The sequence below is a fragment of the Trichosurus vulpecula genome, chromosome 8, assembly GCF_011100635.1.
Source record: "Trichosurus vulpecula isolate mTriVul1 chromosome 8, mTriVul1.pri, whole genome shotgun sequence".
NCBI classification, from domain to species: Eukaryota; Metazoa; Chordata; class Mammalia; order Diprotodontia; family Phalangeridae; genus Trichosurus; species Trichosurus vulpecula.
The window spans coordinates 213,297,430-213,316,167 of record NC_050580.1 but is presented as its reverse complement, the minus strand read 5'-3'; the positions used below and the strand labels follow the sequence as shown (position 1 = coordinate 213,316,167).

The window sequence follows — 18,738 nt, the reverse complement described above, 5'->3', positions numbered from 1 at the left end:
AGGCAGCAGAGGAAGACGCTGCCAACTTGGGAAGGGGAGTGCAGGGGAGGGGAGGGGAGAGGAGGGGAAGGGAGGGAAGGAAAGGGAAAGGGAGGGGAGAGGAGGGGAGAGTACCAGAGGGGAGGGGAGGAAAGGGAAGGACCTTGTTTCCTGTTGGCAGAGATGGACACTGGATAGGGAGCCAGAGCAGCCAAGTTTGAGACCAACATGGGGAAAGTCCAGAGAAGGTGATGAGTGTTCCAAAACCTTCTATGGCTAGTAAGAAGATTGCGATACCAATCTGATCTCCTTGGCACTCCCTCTCCTGTTTCCCGCTTGAGTTCACTATTGCCAGAATGGGCATTAGCACCCATTTCCTTAACCCCTTTCCTCCATCTGCTGGTGTGGAAGAGGGCTCTGTATAAACTCTCAGGCTAGAATCCATAAGCTATGCAGCATTGGTCTGAATCTTGACCAGCTATTTAAAGCCATAGGACAGAAGCAGGGTGAGCAGTAAACACCCTGAGGACCACTGAACTTTTCTATTTGGCTTGCCGCTGAAACCCTCCATATGTGTTATCTCTCCCATTATAACATGAGCTCCTTAAGAGCAGGGATTGTCTTGTTTTTCTATTTGCATCCGCAGTATTTAGCACAACGTCCTGCATATAATAAAGGCTGGATAAATGCTTCATTCATTCATTCATATCCCCAGAGAGGCTCTTCTGCCCCTGTCTCAAAGACACTTAGAACCAATACGCTGGCAACTTAAGTGCAGCACCACCTAGTGGGGAAATTATGTATTACACTCCATCACTGGTTCATTATTGTCAAATGACACCCTGTCATCCTGTGGGTTTTTTAGGAAAGTAGGCACATAAGAATATGAGATACTGTTACTGGAGCCCCAAAAGGGCCACCTGCAATACCCACCATGCAAACAATCATCTGGCACCATTCTTACATATTCTTTTACATACATATACCACAATTTGTTCAGTTATTCCCCTATTGATGGGTACTTGCCTTGTTTCTAATTTTTTGATAGCATGAAAAGTGTCAAATGGGAACTTTCTCCTGTCATTGACCTCCTTTATATATATGCCTGATGGTGGGGATGACTGGGTCAACAGTTTGGTGACTTTTCATATATGTGTGTGTGTGTGTGTGTGTGTATAATGTGTATATATAAAATTGTTTTTCAGGATGGTTACATGGAGTCATAGCTCTACCGATGGTCTAGTGAAGTGCTACAGCAGCTGTCTTCTCATTTTCCTTTCCTCTTTCCCTGACTCTGGAGGAATGGTTGTCCAAGAGGTACACAACATATTGTACGAGTATCTGACAAACAGAATGTTTACAAACTGGGAAAAATGGAAAAGAATTTCAATCAGTAAAACGAGAAAGGCAAAGAGATAAAAGTAATGCAAATAATTATATGAGGCTGCCAGAATGAGAGCATGTAAGCATGTAATATAAGTATGAAATGATTATGTACATGAAGAAATACAACAGTAAGGACTGAATAAGAAATTTCTTATAACACACGAGAAAGCAACAAGGCCCTTTAAAATGCACATAAATGTTGGAATTACTTGTCTTCCAACTGAACTAAAAAAGACCAAAAGTGAAAAAAGAACAAAACAGCTACTCGTATAAAAAGATACCTAAAAGAATACCGCAGTGGACTATGAAAAAGAAACGGTGAATAAGAAATGTTTAATAGTTCATAAAGATGTAACAAAATCCATTACAAATATCACACAAACGTTAAACTTATTATTTTCCCAAGTGAGCTATAAAGTTCTATATCAAGGAGTCAAATAAGTCCTAAATACTTTTCTTGTCCCAAACTCACTGTAGTTTTTTGTTTGCTTCAGTATTAATTTCAGCTAAAAAACAGTTGGGAAATGGTCATGATTTAAAGGGGCGGACACAAGGAAAGGGAACGTAAAGCAGTACATTTGTTTTAACATATTTCTGATTAAAATGGAAAAAAATAACAAATCTATAAATCTCTTTTTTAAGGCTGTTTCTTTCACTTGTGTGTTAACAGTGTCTGGCACATAGTAAGCATGTAATAAATGTCTGTTGATTGGTCATTGATTGAAGGAGCTTAGAGTTTAACAGAGGGGATATAACATGTCCTCAAAAAGCTCTGTTATAATTCATTAGCAGGAGAGTGGTATAAAAGATTTGAAAAAGGGAAACTACAATTCAAGGGAACTGAGAAGGTTTCATGGAGAAAAGTGACAACTAAGATGTTCACCATGTAAACCAAGGAAAGAAACCCTAGGTAGTCAGAGGAGGTGGTCAGTGGTGTCCAAAGTGGCACAAAGCTCTAGGAGGAGAAAAACTGAGAAAAGACAATTTAATTTAGCAATTAAGAGATCAGTGGTAACTTCATAAAGAGTGATTTCTAGGGACTGAGTGGAGCAACTATCCAACGGGCTGAAGAGTATATTGTGAAGAAGGGCTGGCAGCAGAGAAGATAACTTTCCAGGAGTTTAGCAGGGGAAAGGAGAAGAGATAAAGGATGATAGCTTGATGGAGGGAGAGAGTCAAGCGATGGATTTTTGTTTTGTTTTGCTTTTAAGGACACAGAGACTTGAGCATTGCAAATAGTAGAGGAACCAAAACGAAAGGGAAAATGGAAGATTAGAGGAAATGAACAATGAGGCAAGTTCCCAGAAGAGGAAGGAGAAAATAGAATCAAAGGAAGAAGTAAAGGGCTTAGCTGCAACAAGAAATCTCATTCTCTGAGACTGGGGAAAATCTAAAGAGGTTTTAAGGTGTTCCAGAAAGGTATTTGTGAAGCACATATCTGACCATGTGGAATAGGAGAGTCAAAGGAGATTTTAACAAATGGCCTTGATTTTCTCAGCAAAGTGAGGGGACGAAGTCATCTGCTGAAAGATGGGGTAGGGACTGTGGGCCTAATATGAGTAGAGACAGTTTGGAACAGCTACGGACTGAAATTTCACAGTCAAAGATTAATAAAAGGATTGCCAGATAGCAGTGACAGACCTTGAGATTAAATTACTTCCTCCAGAATCATTCAAGGAACTTGGGAGTAGGAAAAGAGAAGGCAGAGGGTAGGAGAGGCCAAAAATTGAAGACTAAGACAGTGTTTAAGGGAAAAGGGAATAAGAGATTAAAAGATAGGGGCCGATGCCCGGTTTTATTAAGTAACAGCGTCAACACTTTGGAGAGAAGAAAATGAAGACCAGAATAGGGCTGATAGGACAGAAGAATGGGAAAGGATGGAGGAACTGGAAATCATTATCAGAAAATAGAATTGTATTTATTTTTAAATTATATTTTATTTTTTCAATCGGCAAAAATCCTCCTCTCATTCCCATCCCAAACCACCCCCCATCAAACAGAGCAAAAGAAAAACAAAATCCCTGTTACAAACTTGTATAGTTAAGCAAATCAAATTTCCACATTTTGGAAATGTAAAAAATATAATATATATATATATATATATATATATATGTGTATATAAATATATATATATATATATATATATATATATATATATATATATATATATATAATTATTTGTCATCCTGAATCCTTCATGTCTCTCAGGACACAGGTGCCATGTTTCATCATTTGTCCTCTGGAATCATGATTGGTCATTACGCTGATCAGAGACTAATTCTTTCGAAGTCATTTGTCTTTACCATATTGTCACTATACAGATTTTTCTCCTAATTCTGTTCACTTCATCAAATAATTTTGACCTTTTCTCAAATTTCCCTACCAGGATATAGTCCAGTGCATTTTCTTAAATGTTTGAGAGCTTTTTGGGGAGCTAGGGGAGCTAGCTCATGGTACAACTTCCCCATCTTGGTTTTACCTGAGAGAAGAGAACTTAAGAATATGAAGATGGACATTTTTGGATGGTGGCGTCATCTAAGCTGTGGTTGGCTGGGGCAGAATCAAAACAGAAGTCATGGGAATGGATGAAATTAGAAGCCATAATGTTGAAAGGAACACCAAGACGAATATCAAAGCCCCTAATGACGAAACTTGAGGATGGAGTAGAAAGGAAAGCTGAGACAGATACTAAATTCCTTGAGAAAATAAGAGTGACCAAAAGCTCAAAAATAGGAAGGTAAGAGGAAAAGGGAGAGGATTTCCATCTAAGATTCATTCAATTTAAAATGCTGGTGGAACGTGCAGGTAGAGGTATAAAGGAGACTGAATTGGAGCTCCAAGGAAAGATGGACATAGAGTTCAGAATCATTTGCATAGAAGTAATAGTTGAAATTATATGGATAGATGAAATTGCCAAAGGAATAACTGGTGAGAAAAGAGCCAAAGACAAAGCCTTGTGGGATACACACTTGGGAGACAGGACAATGAACCAGAAAAGGAAATAGAAAAGGATTAATCAGACAGGAAGCAGAAGAATTCAGGAAGAAGAGTATCATGGAAGCTAAGGAAGAAGAGAATATTCAGAAGGAGAAGGTAGTCTAGAGTGTCAGATGCTAAAGAGATATCAAGAAGATTGAGGACGAGAACAGCCTGAAGTGACTTTCTGGCAGACATTGTTAGAACAGAGATAATTTCTTCTGCTGCTATTGCCAGGCCAGGACACTGGACAGGTGTGTTCAGCAAGAACACAAAGCTTTACATCCTCAGAAACCTCCAGGTTACTAGAGACAAAGAAGACTGCACACTAAAATATCTATTAAGTTTCTCAGCAGTGAAATGGGCATAACATGCTTCAGCCCATCTAGCAAGTTGATAGACTTTGGGATTCTCTTGGGAGATAGATTAGTAATATTTTTCCCATTTACATAAAAGAAAAATCAATAGTATAAATAAAAATAAATCAAAGGTCAGGAAATTAAAACTATTCTTGTAGTTAAATTCTGTAGTATTTCATTAATCATTCTTCTAAAGAAAGAATATATGCTTTAATATACTCTTCCTGCCGAGATGGCTGCCTGAATGAGAGACAGACTGTTCATCTCACCTATATCTATTCTAGCAAAAACCCTTTCTTACCAGACTAAAGAAAGATAAAAAATATCCAAAGAGAAACAATGGGAAGTGGCTTCTTCTACCCTAGAACTGCATAAAAAGTAATCTGGAAGCTTATGAGTGATAGGAAAAAGGGGTCTCCCCAAGCAAAGTGAGTACCAGTATGAACAGATAGAACAGATGTAGCCTGCAAAAGTCTGTATCTGGAGGCAGCAAGAGCAGAGGGCTCCCTTAAGAAAGTGCCAGGGCAGCATCCTTGAAAGCCCCAGGGAGAGATAACCACCAGCAACCAATGACCAACAACACTATATTACAAGAAACCACAAATGAAAACTGCCTAGATCTATTAGAACCAGCAGGAAAAATAAAGATAGAAAAAATTACTGATTTTTTGTGCATCCTTAGTTTGTTTTACTTAGAACTAATCCCCCCCTTGATTTACTTTTCCTGATTCCTGAATCAATAAAAGGAAAAATCCCAGGGCCATCACAAAATCCAGAGCTCTTACATCAAAGGAAAAACACTGCAAGCATCCAGAAAGCAGTTCAAGTACCCAAAGACTACAGCCAGGGTCACCAGCTGGTACCAACCAGCATGATGCCACAATGCTCAGACAAAGCCATCCCAGGCCAAGAGACTCTGAGGTTCCTAATACTTTCTAAATTCTCCTTTTTTATTAGTAGTTCAACTTATTTTCAACTCCACAGAGCATCATACCTCTCCTAGGATAAGCTGATCACCTAAAATTTCATCTTACCATGCTGATCGGTTTTTGATACTCAATACCTTCTCAACTCCCTCAGTTCGCTCTCCCCTCTGACTGGAGGGCTGAAGCAATAAACTCCTCTCAAAGGCTTCCTTTGTAGAGAGTAGAATCAGATCAGAATTTTCCAGGTAATTTTCTATTTTCCATCAGCAGTTCTACTTGGTTTCAACTCCAGGGAACATCACACCTCCCAGGATATACAGATCACCTGAAGTCTCATCTCACTATCTTGATTGACTCTTTTTGATACTCTAGAAGCAATTGAGGAAAAGATCAAAAAATGAAATAAAAGCTCTGGAGGAAAGATTGGAAAGAAAGATAACAAGTATTTTGGGGTGGAGGGTGGGGGGGGAATGGTAAGACCCAAGAAATGAAAACTCCAAAAATTAGTATAGAGCAAACAGAATTCGATGACTCTATGTGATAGCAAGAAATATTATGACAAAATCTGAAGACTGAAAAAAATAGAAAAAAGCATGACATGTGGTATCAGAAACAACTGACCAGAAAGCCAGGTGAAAGATAATATAAGAAGTATTGGACTCCCTGAAAACCATTATTTTAAAAAAAAGGTTTGGACATTATATTAATTACAAGAAATCATAAATGAAACCTGTCAAAATATATTAGAACCAGAGGGGAAAGTAAAAATTGGGGAAAAATCCACTGACCATCTATTGAAACAACAAAAGAGAAAGTCCCAGAACTATCATAGCCAAAATCCAAACTCTCCCATCAAAGGAAAAAAAGGAAGAATCCAGAAAGAAGCAGCTCAAGTACTAACTGATGACCATGATCAGTATCATAGCAGCTTCTACTGCTACTTAAAAATAAGGGGAGATGCTGGAATACAATATTCCAGAAGGCAAAGAATACAATCTTACAAACAAGAATAATTTACTCTACTGAAGTAAACTAGTATAATCCTACAAGGGAAAAAAATGTACCTATAATGGAAGATTTAATGATTCTTTAATGGAAAAGCAGAGCTGAGTAAGAACCTTGAAATAAATAATAACAATAAATAAAAACAACCAAGTCCAAAGAAATGTAGAAAGGGAAATTTATTGCAGTAACTGAAAGGAGCTATACAGTGTTGTATTTCTAACATTCTACCACAAGGAAGAAGAAACAAATGTCTCTTCTTAATGTTAATGTTTTCAAAAGATATTGAGGGAGAGAAGAGAAAAAGGGATCTTAAAGGTGAATTGGTTCTTTTCTGGGAGTCTGAAGAGGGAAAAAGAGAAAGGGGGAGGGGGCAAAAGGAATACACCAGCGGAAGAGAAAGGGTGGAACTTGCTATTTCTCAAAAATTGGGGTGTGTGAAAATTTACAAACAGGGAGAGAGGAGTGGGGGAAATAGGCATATCCAAAATGAACAAAAGAGGGTTAAAAACAATTTGCTACAGAAATACATTGAATTCAATAGCAAAACAAGTAGGAATGGAGACATGGGGGATGGTTAAGAGACAGGCTAGGCAGAGGGGCGAGAGTCACAAGCAAAACAAAGGGAAAATTAATAGGGAGGGGAAAAAAAATCAAAGAACTAAGAAGGGTACCATAGATGGGCTCTTAGACAACTGGGGAATGGTTAAACTAATTGTAGCATATGAATATGATAGTTTCTGTCATAAGAATTGATAATAAAGAGATAATTTCAGAAAATCCCAACACAGAGGAAGGCAGGCATGTCCAGGACAGTTTATACAAGGACAGCAATATTGCAAAGGAAAACAACTTTTTGAAGACTTAAGAACTCTGATTAATGTAATGACCAACCACATCTCCAGAGGACCTACGATTAAGCATGTTATTAAATTCCAGGGTACAGAGACATAAATTTTTGGACTTGGCAACCATCTGGATTAATTTGATTTAACTATGCTTATTTGTTACCACAACTTTTTCTCTCTCTTTTGGTTTCTGATTGAGGGTGGGCAGTGGGTATTGGCAATAGTGATACAAAAAAAGGAGGACCAGAGAAGCAAAGTGGGACAGTTTTGAAAATAATGTGTGGTATTACATAATTTTATTTCTTAAAGCAAGAAGTATGAAATGGAGATTCATGGTTTCATATAGAATGTACTTTTTGCATTCAGCTGTTGGAAAAAATGCTTTTTTTGGAATTAAATTCAGAATTTTAAAATTTCTTTCAAAAAGAAAAAGAAAAAAGCTTGGTAAATTATGAAGTATGATGAGGAAATTATTGTTAGTATGTAGCTTGTTAAGCAAAGTCCCCAGCTCCACCAGATCGTGTTATTTCCATCTTCAGGCTTTTGCTTGTCTCTGGCAATGGAATTTGATAATTCAACTGGTTTTAAATTATACATTAAACAAATCACTTTGTGGGAAAATAATTCAGAAGTCTCCAAAACTTCTTGCATGATATATTTTTAAATAAAACATACTTAAAATTTTAAAAATCAAGCATCGACAATTTATTAAGTTCGTATTAACTCCCCTATTAAGTAGGCAGTTAGGTGGTACAATGCATAGAGTGCCGAATTGGGATCAGGAAGACCCAAGTTCAAATTCGACCCCAGACACTTACTAGCCATGTGACCTTAAGTCATTTAACTTCTGCCTACCTCAGTTTTCCTCAACAACTGTAAATTGGGGATAATGATAGCACCTGCCTCCCAAGGTCATTGTGAGGATCAAATGTATTAATAAAGCAAATTGTTTTCATTCACCCATTCTGCAGGGGGAAGTCTTCACGTGCTTGGAGAAGACACCCCCCAACTCACTGAGTCAATTACCCTCAGCCTCGTTAGCCCATCTGCTGAGATGGTTTACCAGGGTGTGGCCACTGCACACGCTACAGCTTCTTGGAGCCACAGGTGACCCCAGAGACCGTAGACACCAAAGGTGGATGAGCAGCCCTGAAAAGGGCTCAGCAAGCTCTCAAACCAGAGGTGCTAGTCCTCCCTGAACACCCCATACCCCACTTTGGCACATGTTAGGCATTTAATAGATATTTGTTCCTTCCTTCCTACCTTCCCAAATACTGGGTATACGAGACGACAGTGAGGACAACCCCCATCCTCAAGGAGTTTACATTCATTCTAATAAGAAAGACGACTAGTATTCACAAATAAGTGGATAAACAATATATGCAAAACGAATACAAGGTAGTTTTGGTAAGGAGAGCACTAATAGCCAAAGGATCAGAAAATAGCTTCAAATAGCAGGTGGTGCTTGAGCAGAGTCTTGATCAATGAAGACTGAGTCACTCAGTGTGTTAAACTTTATCTTTACCAGGCCTAGGCAAAATTATGAAGCAGGTTACATGTTTTTGCACTGCCTTACATCCTCCAAAGTCTCCAACCTTGGAGACGGCTATTATTATCACGTTCTCTAAGAACAACTTAATCCACACAAATAATAGTTTATGTATAAATTATTTTATTTAGAAATTGCACATATCCACAAGGATTTCTCCTTAAAAACATACTATGAACTATTCCTAAGGAAACACAAATAGAGAAAAATAGTTTGGGAAACTATTTTTTGCCAAAACAAATATTTGAAGAGTAGTACAAATATTACCAACAACTTTTTTATTTAAACATACTTCATAAAACAGCAACTTTTAAAAAGTATCAGCTCCTGATGAGTCTGCATCTCCCTGTATCGTACTGATACTCTGAGAACGAGAGTGGTCATCCACATTCACTGAGGGCAAGGTCACAGACATCTTGGCAAATGTGGCCTGTGACGTTAAATGCGGTCCTGCTTCCCCTCCTGCAACAAAGAGAAACTTCATTCAGCTCAACAAGTATTTACTAAGATGTTTACTTCTTTCGAGTTCTTTCTACCTGGTGGTAAAAAAGATGTATAATATATGGCCTGCTCCCTGATCTCAAGCTGCTTACAAGCTTGTCTGAAGACAAAATATACATCAAACAACCAGAGGGAAACAAAAAACAGTAGCAATGTAACCAATGGCCAAAATGTGGAGCAAAGAAAATAAATGCAACAGGGAAAATAATTTAAGTCCAACGTGAGCGACTTCGACAGTGCTAATATAATGCTTTGTAGGAAAAGACCCAAAGAAAAAGACAGACATTCCAAGGCATGACTTTTATTATAAAGGGCATTCAATAAAGTAGCACGAGACACAACTACCCCAAAGATGTGTCCCACACTGACTTTGTTATTAAATACCAATGAGAAATAGCAGCAGACTTACCCTTTAGTGTGTGCGTGCGTGCGTGTGCATGTGTGTGTGTGTATGTGTGTGTTTGCTGTTTAAGGTAATATTAATACTAGTTTCATTAAACTAAAAATAGTTTGAGAAGAGGTGTGGCAGCGTAGAAAGTATGCTTGAGACTTGGGTTCAATTCCCAACTCTGCCACTGGCTGCATGGTTGTGGACAAACATCTTAACCTCTTATAATTTCAATTTCCTCATGCTTAATACTAGAATAATACACATTATGGTACCTATCTCAACAGAGAGCGAAGATCAAACGAGAACCTGTTTAATACTCTTCAAACCTTAGGAGGCCACAATAATGTCAGCGGCTGCCACTACTAGGGCTCACCTCGTTCTTCTCATCTTTTTCAATGGAATTTAGAGAGAAACAATCCGGAGACAAGTCGCTATCCTGTTATTATTCTTCTATCCTGTATTTAATGTTCTGAGGATTACATGCAGCTGAATAATTACTGTTTGTAGCTAATAATAACAAAGCCAATACTGAAAGTATAAGGAAGTAGCAGGCAGGATGATGGGAATGGTACGGAAATATTTACAGATTGTTTTTTAGTGAAACAAGCTATTAATGCTTTATATGAAATATATAAACACATAATTGGACTATATTTGGAGGGTCTGCTGGTGTGCTCAACTTCTGTAGTTGCTCAGTGATGCCTTCTGTTTAGAAAGATGGGCTCAGGCCTGCATCTGAGGAGCTGGCAATGTGCTTTGCTAGCAGTCTATATACTTGTGAGAGCCACCGAAGATCTCATCTAAGCCCGCTGCTTTCCAGTTCTGTGAAGCACCTAGAGTTTCAGTTGCCTCCCTTGACATAACTGTTCCGTCATGCATTATACTAATGTCAGGCAAGCTTTCTGGTTTTTATTTAATTCAATATGTATTTTTCTTGTGCTGGACTTCTTTGTGACTATATAAACAACCATTAATTTTCTACATCTTCCTCTTCCTTTCAAAGTTCTTTTTTTGCTTTTTAAGTCTCTGAAATAGAAGCTTTGTTTTGGTCTTTATATTGCTTTGATTCTTGGTATTGCCTTAACCTTTTAACTTTTGCTTTCAATTGCTAATTAATAGACTCTAGAATTTCTGATAAACTTCTGCATTCTGTTCTGTATATTTCTTTTTTTAATGCCTTTAATCAGGGGATTTAGCATCTGAGTTTTCTACTGAGTGTATTATTCATAGTGATGGGATCTTCTAATGCCTTTCTTCAAAAGTGCTCTCTGAGAGCTTGTGCCTGACTGCTTCTTGAAGCCTGAAGAGGGCTATCTTTCTTTCAGCCATTTTCACTGTGTCAACGGCCATAACATGTAGTATTGTATGCAAGTCCTGAAATAGTTTACACCTTCTTTCATATATTGTGGAAGAATAAGTCTGCTCTTGAATTGCAGCAAATGACAGCTTTTAAAAATTACTCCCTTTTGGTATAATTGGTATGGTAGCTGGACTCAAAACATCAAACTTAAAAAAGGCTTTTCAAAATTCCAATCTGAGACTCTCATTTATCATACCAATACTAATAATTAATCATAATAACAGTTAATAGCACTTCGAGGTTTCAAAAGCATTTTACAAATATTATCTCGTTTTATCTAAACAACCACCCTGGGAAATAGCTGCTGTTATCACCCCCATTCTATAGATGAGAAAACTGAGGTGACAGAGGTGAAGAGACGTGCCTGGGCTCCCCAACGTCCAAGGCTAATGGCCGATATCTGAGTCTAAATTTGAACGTGGGTCTTCCTGACTCTAAGTCCAATGCTCTATCCACTTCGTCACCTAACTTCCTCAGTCTGTGAAGATGATTCCCAGAACTACATACCCATCCACAGTCTGCTGAGCTATTGTCACACATCACCAAATGCCTCTTGAATTTCTCAAAGTAGATGCCCACAGGCATCTCAAACTCAAAATGTTCAAAAGAGAACTCATTATCTTTCCCACTCTGAACTTCCCTCTTACCATGGAGAATACCCCCATGCTCCCAATCTCCCAGGTTCTTACTCCTCAGCTCCTTACTCTCATGTACCTCACATCCACAATCCATTGCCTAATCTTACTTTCACATCTCTCATAGAGGTCCCCTTCTCTCACAATTCTTCACACAACCACTCCTCCAGTTCAGACCTTAATCATCTCTCTCCTAGGTTACTACAACAGCCTTCTAACTAGTCTAATTGTAGGTCCCTCCCCACTCCAATGCAGCCTCCACTCAGCCACCAGGGCGATTTTTCTAAAATGTCAGTCTGACCACATCACTCCCTGATCAAGGAGCTCTAATGGTTCTCTATTACCTCCCACGTAAAATATATAGTCCTCTGTTTGTTATAACTCTTCATAACTTGTATTTCTCACCTCCATGCTTATGTATTGGTTGTCTCCTACACATCTCTACCTTTTGGCTTCCCTACCTTCTTTCAAGACAGCTCAAATATCAACTTCTGCAGAAGGCCTTTTCTTGTCCCCCCAGCTGCTAACTTATTCCCCTCTCAGTTTGCCTACTATCTACCCTGTAGATATCTTGTATATACCAAGTTTTTTACATATTGTTGCCCCTCTAGAAGAGAAGTTCCTGGAAGGCAAGACCTGTTTTTACCTTGATTTGTCACTTACAACAGTGCCTGGAACATAGTAAGTGCCTAATAAGTGTTTGTAGACTGACTGATCCAATAGGTTCCTTTTTTCTCTTTTACATTTAAGTACAGTGGTTTTAAATGACAAAATACCATTATTTTAAAATATAAGTTAAGGAAAGACATTTAATTTCAATTACATTTCTAGTTATTTACTGATATTTCTGAAGCAACAAAAAACAAGCCCAATCATTAAACAAATGCTTGTTTTAAATGTATAATTTAAGATAAAAATAAAATAGCTTCTATAAAAAAGAGTAAATGTCCAGGCACCTGCAAAAACAATTCTAACTCTTTTCCCTTTTGAAAGCAATAGTTAATGAGAATGATTTGTTTCTTCTTATGCCAGATCCCAGCTGCTTCACTATGTTTAAAACTGACTTCAAAGTTTAAACACTGTCCTAACAATAACCTCCCCCAGATGGAATTATATCAAGTACTATCCTCAATGTTCTGAATACCACACCTGCAGCCTTTTAATTCAACATTTTATATACTTACAAAAGGAAAATGATATATTTTTTTTCTCTTCCCCGTTTTGTGTATTTTTGAAGCATGCGGCAAAGCACACAAAGGGAAGCTTACACCTGGGTTGTATTTACAGACTTTTCTTCAGAAGAAAAAAGCGCTGGCATTTGAATCTCTTATTATACTGATGATCAAGAGAAAACATCATAAAGGAAATGAAATTATCTGAATAATCTAAGTCTGAGTAATCTTTTCAAGATATCTCTTACCTGCAAATAAAGAAGTAAGGTAACTGTTAGGTTCAATATGTGTTCGATCCATGTCTCCTTGTGAATCTATTTAAAATAATAATGATTATGATCATGAGTATAATGTATTTAGTTTAGACAAATCATTAGATATAGAAATAAGCATAATTTATGTTGATTTTTAAAATTCTCTGATAATTACGACTCTTGTAAAACAAGGCAAATAAAAGACTACTGTTGTGGATGCCTTAATTTTAAGCCAAACATCATAATTTTAATGATAAGCAACAGAGAATCATTTTGACTAATTTTTCTTCATATATCAAAAAAGAGACAAAAGGAAGCAAAAGACCATGACAGAAATTGCAATTTGCATTAAAAAACAGTACTGTTAGGCAACAGTTTTCCAAGACCCCTCCCCCAAATGCTTATAGTTTCATCCAAGGACCTAAAGAAGAAAGTGTTGCTATGTCCTTCTCGCCATGCCAGCTTACAGTACATTTCCCAAGATAATTTACCTATAACCACCAATATAAATTGTCAAGAATAATAGAAAAAAGCAAATAAAATTTAACTAATCTATGCCTGGATAAATACTATAGCGTAGAGAACAGAGAGGAGGCCTCAGAGCCAGAAAGACCTGAGTCCAAGTCCTGTCTTGGACACAGAGTGACTGCAAAATCCTGGGCAAGTCACTTAACTTCTCAGTGGCTCTGGCAGAGGAAGGGACTGATTTTCATTAAAAGAAGTTCCCCCTTGGGGGAACTTACACTTACACTGACAAAATTACAGGTCTAGTGAAAAAAATTCTAAATCCATATTTTATCAACTTTCACATTTACATGAGGTAAACAGATGCAAAGTTCCTATCTTACGGGTTTTGGAAGGGGGTAGGAATATAAAACTGAAAGTTGAAAGGTTCTCCAATCAAGAATATACTCTGAGTCTGCAATTCTATGCTCTATCTGTGCGAAACATATGATTCTGTCAAAAATATTCTAAAATACAAATAGAATATATGCTTTTTAGGACAGGGATTATTTTTATTTTTATAACTTCAGAACCTAGTCCAATGCCTTCGTAGAAAAACTTAATTTAAAAAAAAAAATCAGTAAACGTATGATGATATGGAAGCACATTTTATGAGCCTGCATCAACAATATTTTTCTATGTCTACTATAACCTAAATTCAAGTATTTGTTAATTTCACAAAGAAATCAAGCAAGTTTTAGGTAAAGATATCACTAAATTAATACAATATTAATACAGCATTACCTGGTTTATAAAAGAGAGCAAGATGGCTTTGCTACAAAGCAATTAAATTTTAACAGTGCTCAATTATTAAATGGTATAAGAGGAAAAATTATTTTTAAAGTAAAAGTAGTATATTAGGGGCAGCTAGGTGGCTCAGTGAGTAGAGCACCAGCCCTGGAGTCAGGAGGACCTGAGTTCAAATCCCGCCTCAGACATCTGACACATGTACTAGCTGTGTGACCTTGACCAAGTCACTTAACCCCAATTGCCCTGCCTTCCCCCCTCAAAAAAAAGTAGTATATTAAAGAAATGAAATGAGATCTATGAAGAAAACTAATCTTTAAAAGTAAGGATGTTTTAACCCTTAACTTTGCAGGAAACTGCATCTCCCTGCTACCTTGGGCAAAGGTACGAGAACATGGGAATGTAACACCGCATATACCGTCAAACACAGTTGAGGCATTGGTTAGTGTTACTGAACTGCTTATTTTCTTTTTTATTTTTTTTTGTTACTAAGAAAGGCTCACTGTGTAGAGGAGAGGAAAGTGAAATAGTCAGAATAATGTAAAAAATTTTAAAAATCAACACAAATAAGATTTTTTAAAACACTGGACAAAATCAAGTGCACCTTCAATATCTATAAAAACATAAAGATGGTATATGCAGCTCGTGGATAATTTGCAAACAATAGAGTAGAATGAAACAAGCAAATCTTAAATGATTAGTGAAATTCTCATATACATTATGATTTTAATGGCATATTCAACACTAGAAACTATTTCCAACACCCAAACATCAGATCTAGAGATAACACATACAGGAGAAAAACCACTACACCTTGAAGCCTCCCTCTTAATAATGGTATTCTTCTATCTTTCACCTCACACATAATAAAAAGAATACAGATATAAGCACCTCTAGCCTCCTTGATTCAATGGTGAACTGTTTATTTGGCATTAAGTAGAAGAAACAAACAGCATGGTATAGGAAATAAATGCCTTGTGGTCAGGATCATGTGGGTTCAAGGACAGGTTCTGATTCATATTGGCTGGGTAACTAACTCTGTGAAAATCATTTAACTTTTTGGGACACATCGGGCAACCATCTAAGGCTATAACCTAGAAAACAGGTGTAGATCTGCATGGGTAGAGAGGAACTCCCTAGAAAGATGAAATCACAGATCCAGTAAAAATAGCAATGCATTGATCCTTTTGGGACTTTTCTTACTGTAAGACTAGAATTCAAGGAGATATACGTGAAACTGAGTGGGGAAAAGTATATGAAACTAGGTGGGGAAAAAAGCAATGTGCTTGAAGGTGTAAAGTGGCACAAATAATTAATTAGCATTCACAAGGCCTTGGATATGCATGAAGCACTTATATTAGATGCTGTGGAGGCATACATACAATACAAAGAAAAAAATCACATAGTTAACTGTTCTTTAGATGGTTAGAACATAGCAGTTATAGAGACAAAACTGACAGTAAAAGACCAACAGTGACCAGCAGATGAAAAGGAGTTCCAGTATCTTCAACCTTGTTGAATGGAGAAATAAGTAATTTAAAAAAACTTTCTAGTTTAACAAACACTACTAAATATGAAAATTTCTTTACATAAAGAAACAGAGGATTGCATATGAAGTCTTGAATCTCAACTAGAGACAGCCTGGCTTTTTAAAGTATATATTAAATCTAACATAGCTTCGACACTACCTTGCAACTCTGTATCCCTTTCTGAACTTCCTTCGGCTCTCCTTTATGTTTTTAAATGTTTGATTGATGCCCTCTTTCTGGTATCACTTTTACTTCTTATCATAAATCTTTTCTTTACCACTCTCTCCAAAAAAAGTTCTCCCTTGTAACAAATAAGTATTTTAAGCAAAACAGACTACTACGTTAGCTCTATCTGAAAATGAATTCCTTCTGAACCGCTAGTTTCACCTTTCTGCAAGTGGGAAGCTCAATTCAGCTGTAGTCTGGTATCATGATTGGTCATTTCAATGATCAAAGTTCTTAAGTCTTTGACCAGTGCTTTTTGTTTTGTTCTTTACAATGCTGTAGTCACGGCACAAGTTGTTCTGGCTCTGCTCATTCCACTCTGCAACAGTTCATACAAGTCTTCCCAGGTTTCTCTGAATCTATTATTTTTTGTCATTTCTTATAGGGGAATAATATTGCTATATATACACCATAATTTGCTCAGTAATTCCATCTGGTTCTTTTCCTTGTTTCTTTGATCTCTTTTAAGTATATGTTAACAGTGATATCTCTGACTCAAAGAGAATGCATGTTTTAGTGACTTTGGAGGTATAAACTCCAAACTGTTTTCTGGAATAGACCACTTCATAGCACATTAATGCCCCCCACAAGCCCTCAAACAATTATTGTCATTTTCATTTGTCATCTCGGTCAATCTGACACATATAAAGTGGAACCACAGAGTTAATTTGCTTTTCTCTATTTGTGATTTGGAGAATTTTTTTTTATATATATATAGCTGTTGATAGCTTCCATTTCTTCTTTTGAAAACTGCCTGTTTAACCATTTATGTCTGGGAACTAGCTCTCGCTCGTATATTTGAATCAATTCCCTATGTATCTTGATTAACAGGCCTTTATCAGAGAAGTTTCCTGCAAATATTTTGTTCCAATTAACTACATCCCATCTAATTCTAACTGCATTGATTTGTTTATGGGGTGAAAAAAAAATCTTCCAATGTTTGGTAATGTCTATCTTATCTCCTGTAATCCTTTTAATCCCTTGTTTGTTCATGAACTTCCATATTCAGAGCTGTGAAAGGTATCTCCTTCCGTTCTCCTCTAACCTATTTATAACATGCCCTTTTTTTAATATCCAAGTCATGTGTCCATTTGGAATTTATTGTAAGTGTGAAACATTAGTCTAAACCTAATTTCTGCCAAAACGCTTTCCAATTTTCCTCAGAAATTTTTATAGAACAGTGAGTTTTTACCCCAAAAGGTAGTGCCCTTAGGTTTTTTGAACAAATGCTATCAGTCAATCAATAAACAAAAATTTACAAGGCACCTACTATGTGTCTGGTGCTTGGAATACAAATATGAGAGACAGACTAACCTCTACTTGCAAGATCCTTACATTCTAAAGAGGGAGATAAGGATATAGGTAAGCATATACAAAATAAACATATGAAGAATAAATACAAAGTAATTAAAACACAAGGAAGTTTGAGAGGAAGGGCCCTAGTAGTTGAGGGAATCAGGAAAGGCTTCACATTTAAGGTGGTCGTTGATTTTAGCTAAGGGGGCAGCTTGAGCAAAGGCGTAAGAGAGAAGATACAGTGTCATGTGTTAGGGAAAAGGGGAATGTCAGTTTTGGCTAGATTGAATCAATCAACAGTTATTAGGCTCCTGCAATGTACAAGGCAACATGCTAAGTGCTGGGGATATAAAAAGAGAGAAAAAAACATTGCTGCCCTCAAGGAGTTTACAATTTAATGGGGGAAACAGCATACAAATATATGCAAAGCAAGCTATATACAACATAAATAGGAAATTAAAAGAGGGAAAATACTGGAAGAGGGATGAGGGAAGGCTTCCTGTAGAAGGTGGGATTTTAGTTGGCACTTAAAGGAAACCAAGGAGGTCAATCATCAGAGAGGAGGGAGACCACTCTAGGCACAGGGAACAGCCAGAAAAAATGCCCAGAGCAAAACACACAGAAGGAGTGTCCTGTGGAACAGCCAGGAGGCCAGTGTCGCCAGATCAAAAAGTAAATGTCAAGGAGTAAGGTGTAAATAAAACTGGAAAAATAGGAGGGGGCTAGATTATGAAGAGCTTTGAATGTTAACCAAAGCGTTTTGCATCTGCTCCTAGAGGCAACAGAAAGCCAATGGAGTTTGGGCTGGGACGGGGGGGGGGGGGGGGGGGGGGATGAGACATGATTGGACCTATGTTTTAGGAAAATAAAAATACTCTAGGGGCAAGAATGTAAAAGAGACTAATGTACAATGAAGGTGGAAAAACTGGTTGGGGGTCAAGTGTTATGGGACTTTAGAAGCTAAAGAGAGTTTTAAATGTTATCCTAGAGACAACAGGAAGCCACTGAGGTTTACTGAGTAGGCGAGAGACGTGGTCAGATTTATGCTTAAAGAAAATCATTTTGGCAGTAGCGTGAAGGCTGGAGTGAAGTGCAGAGA

At 37.4% G+C, this 18,738-nt stretch overlaps 1 protein-coding gene across 2 annotated transcripts in view; it reads right to left on the bottom strand.

Annotated features, from left to right (window-relative positions):
- Positions 1-9,127: 9,127 nt before the first annotated feature.
- Positions 9,128-18,738, bottom strand: part of KIAA0586 (KIAA0586 ortholog) — a 137,563-nt gene continuing 127,952 nt past the window's right edge. Inside the window, exons 31-32 of one of the 2 annotated variants that reach the window (XM_036734401.1) lie at positions 13,333-13,398; positions 9,128-9,487 (exon numbers count right to left, since the gene is read on the bottom strand). In XM_036734401.1, coding sequence (XP_036590296.1) covers positions 9,336-9,487; positions 13,333-13,398 — 218 coding nt within the window. In that variant the 3' untranslated portion in view covers positions 9,128-9,335. The remainder of the gene's footprint in view (positions 9,488-13,332; positions 13,399-18,738) is intronic. The other variant, XM_036734402.1, reaches the window with a different exon arrangement.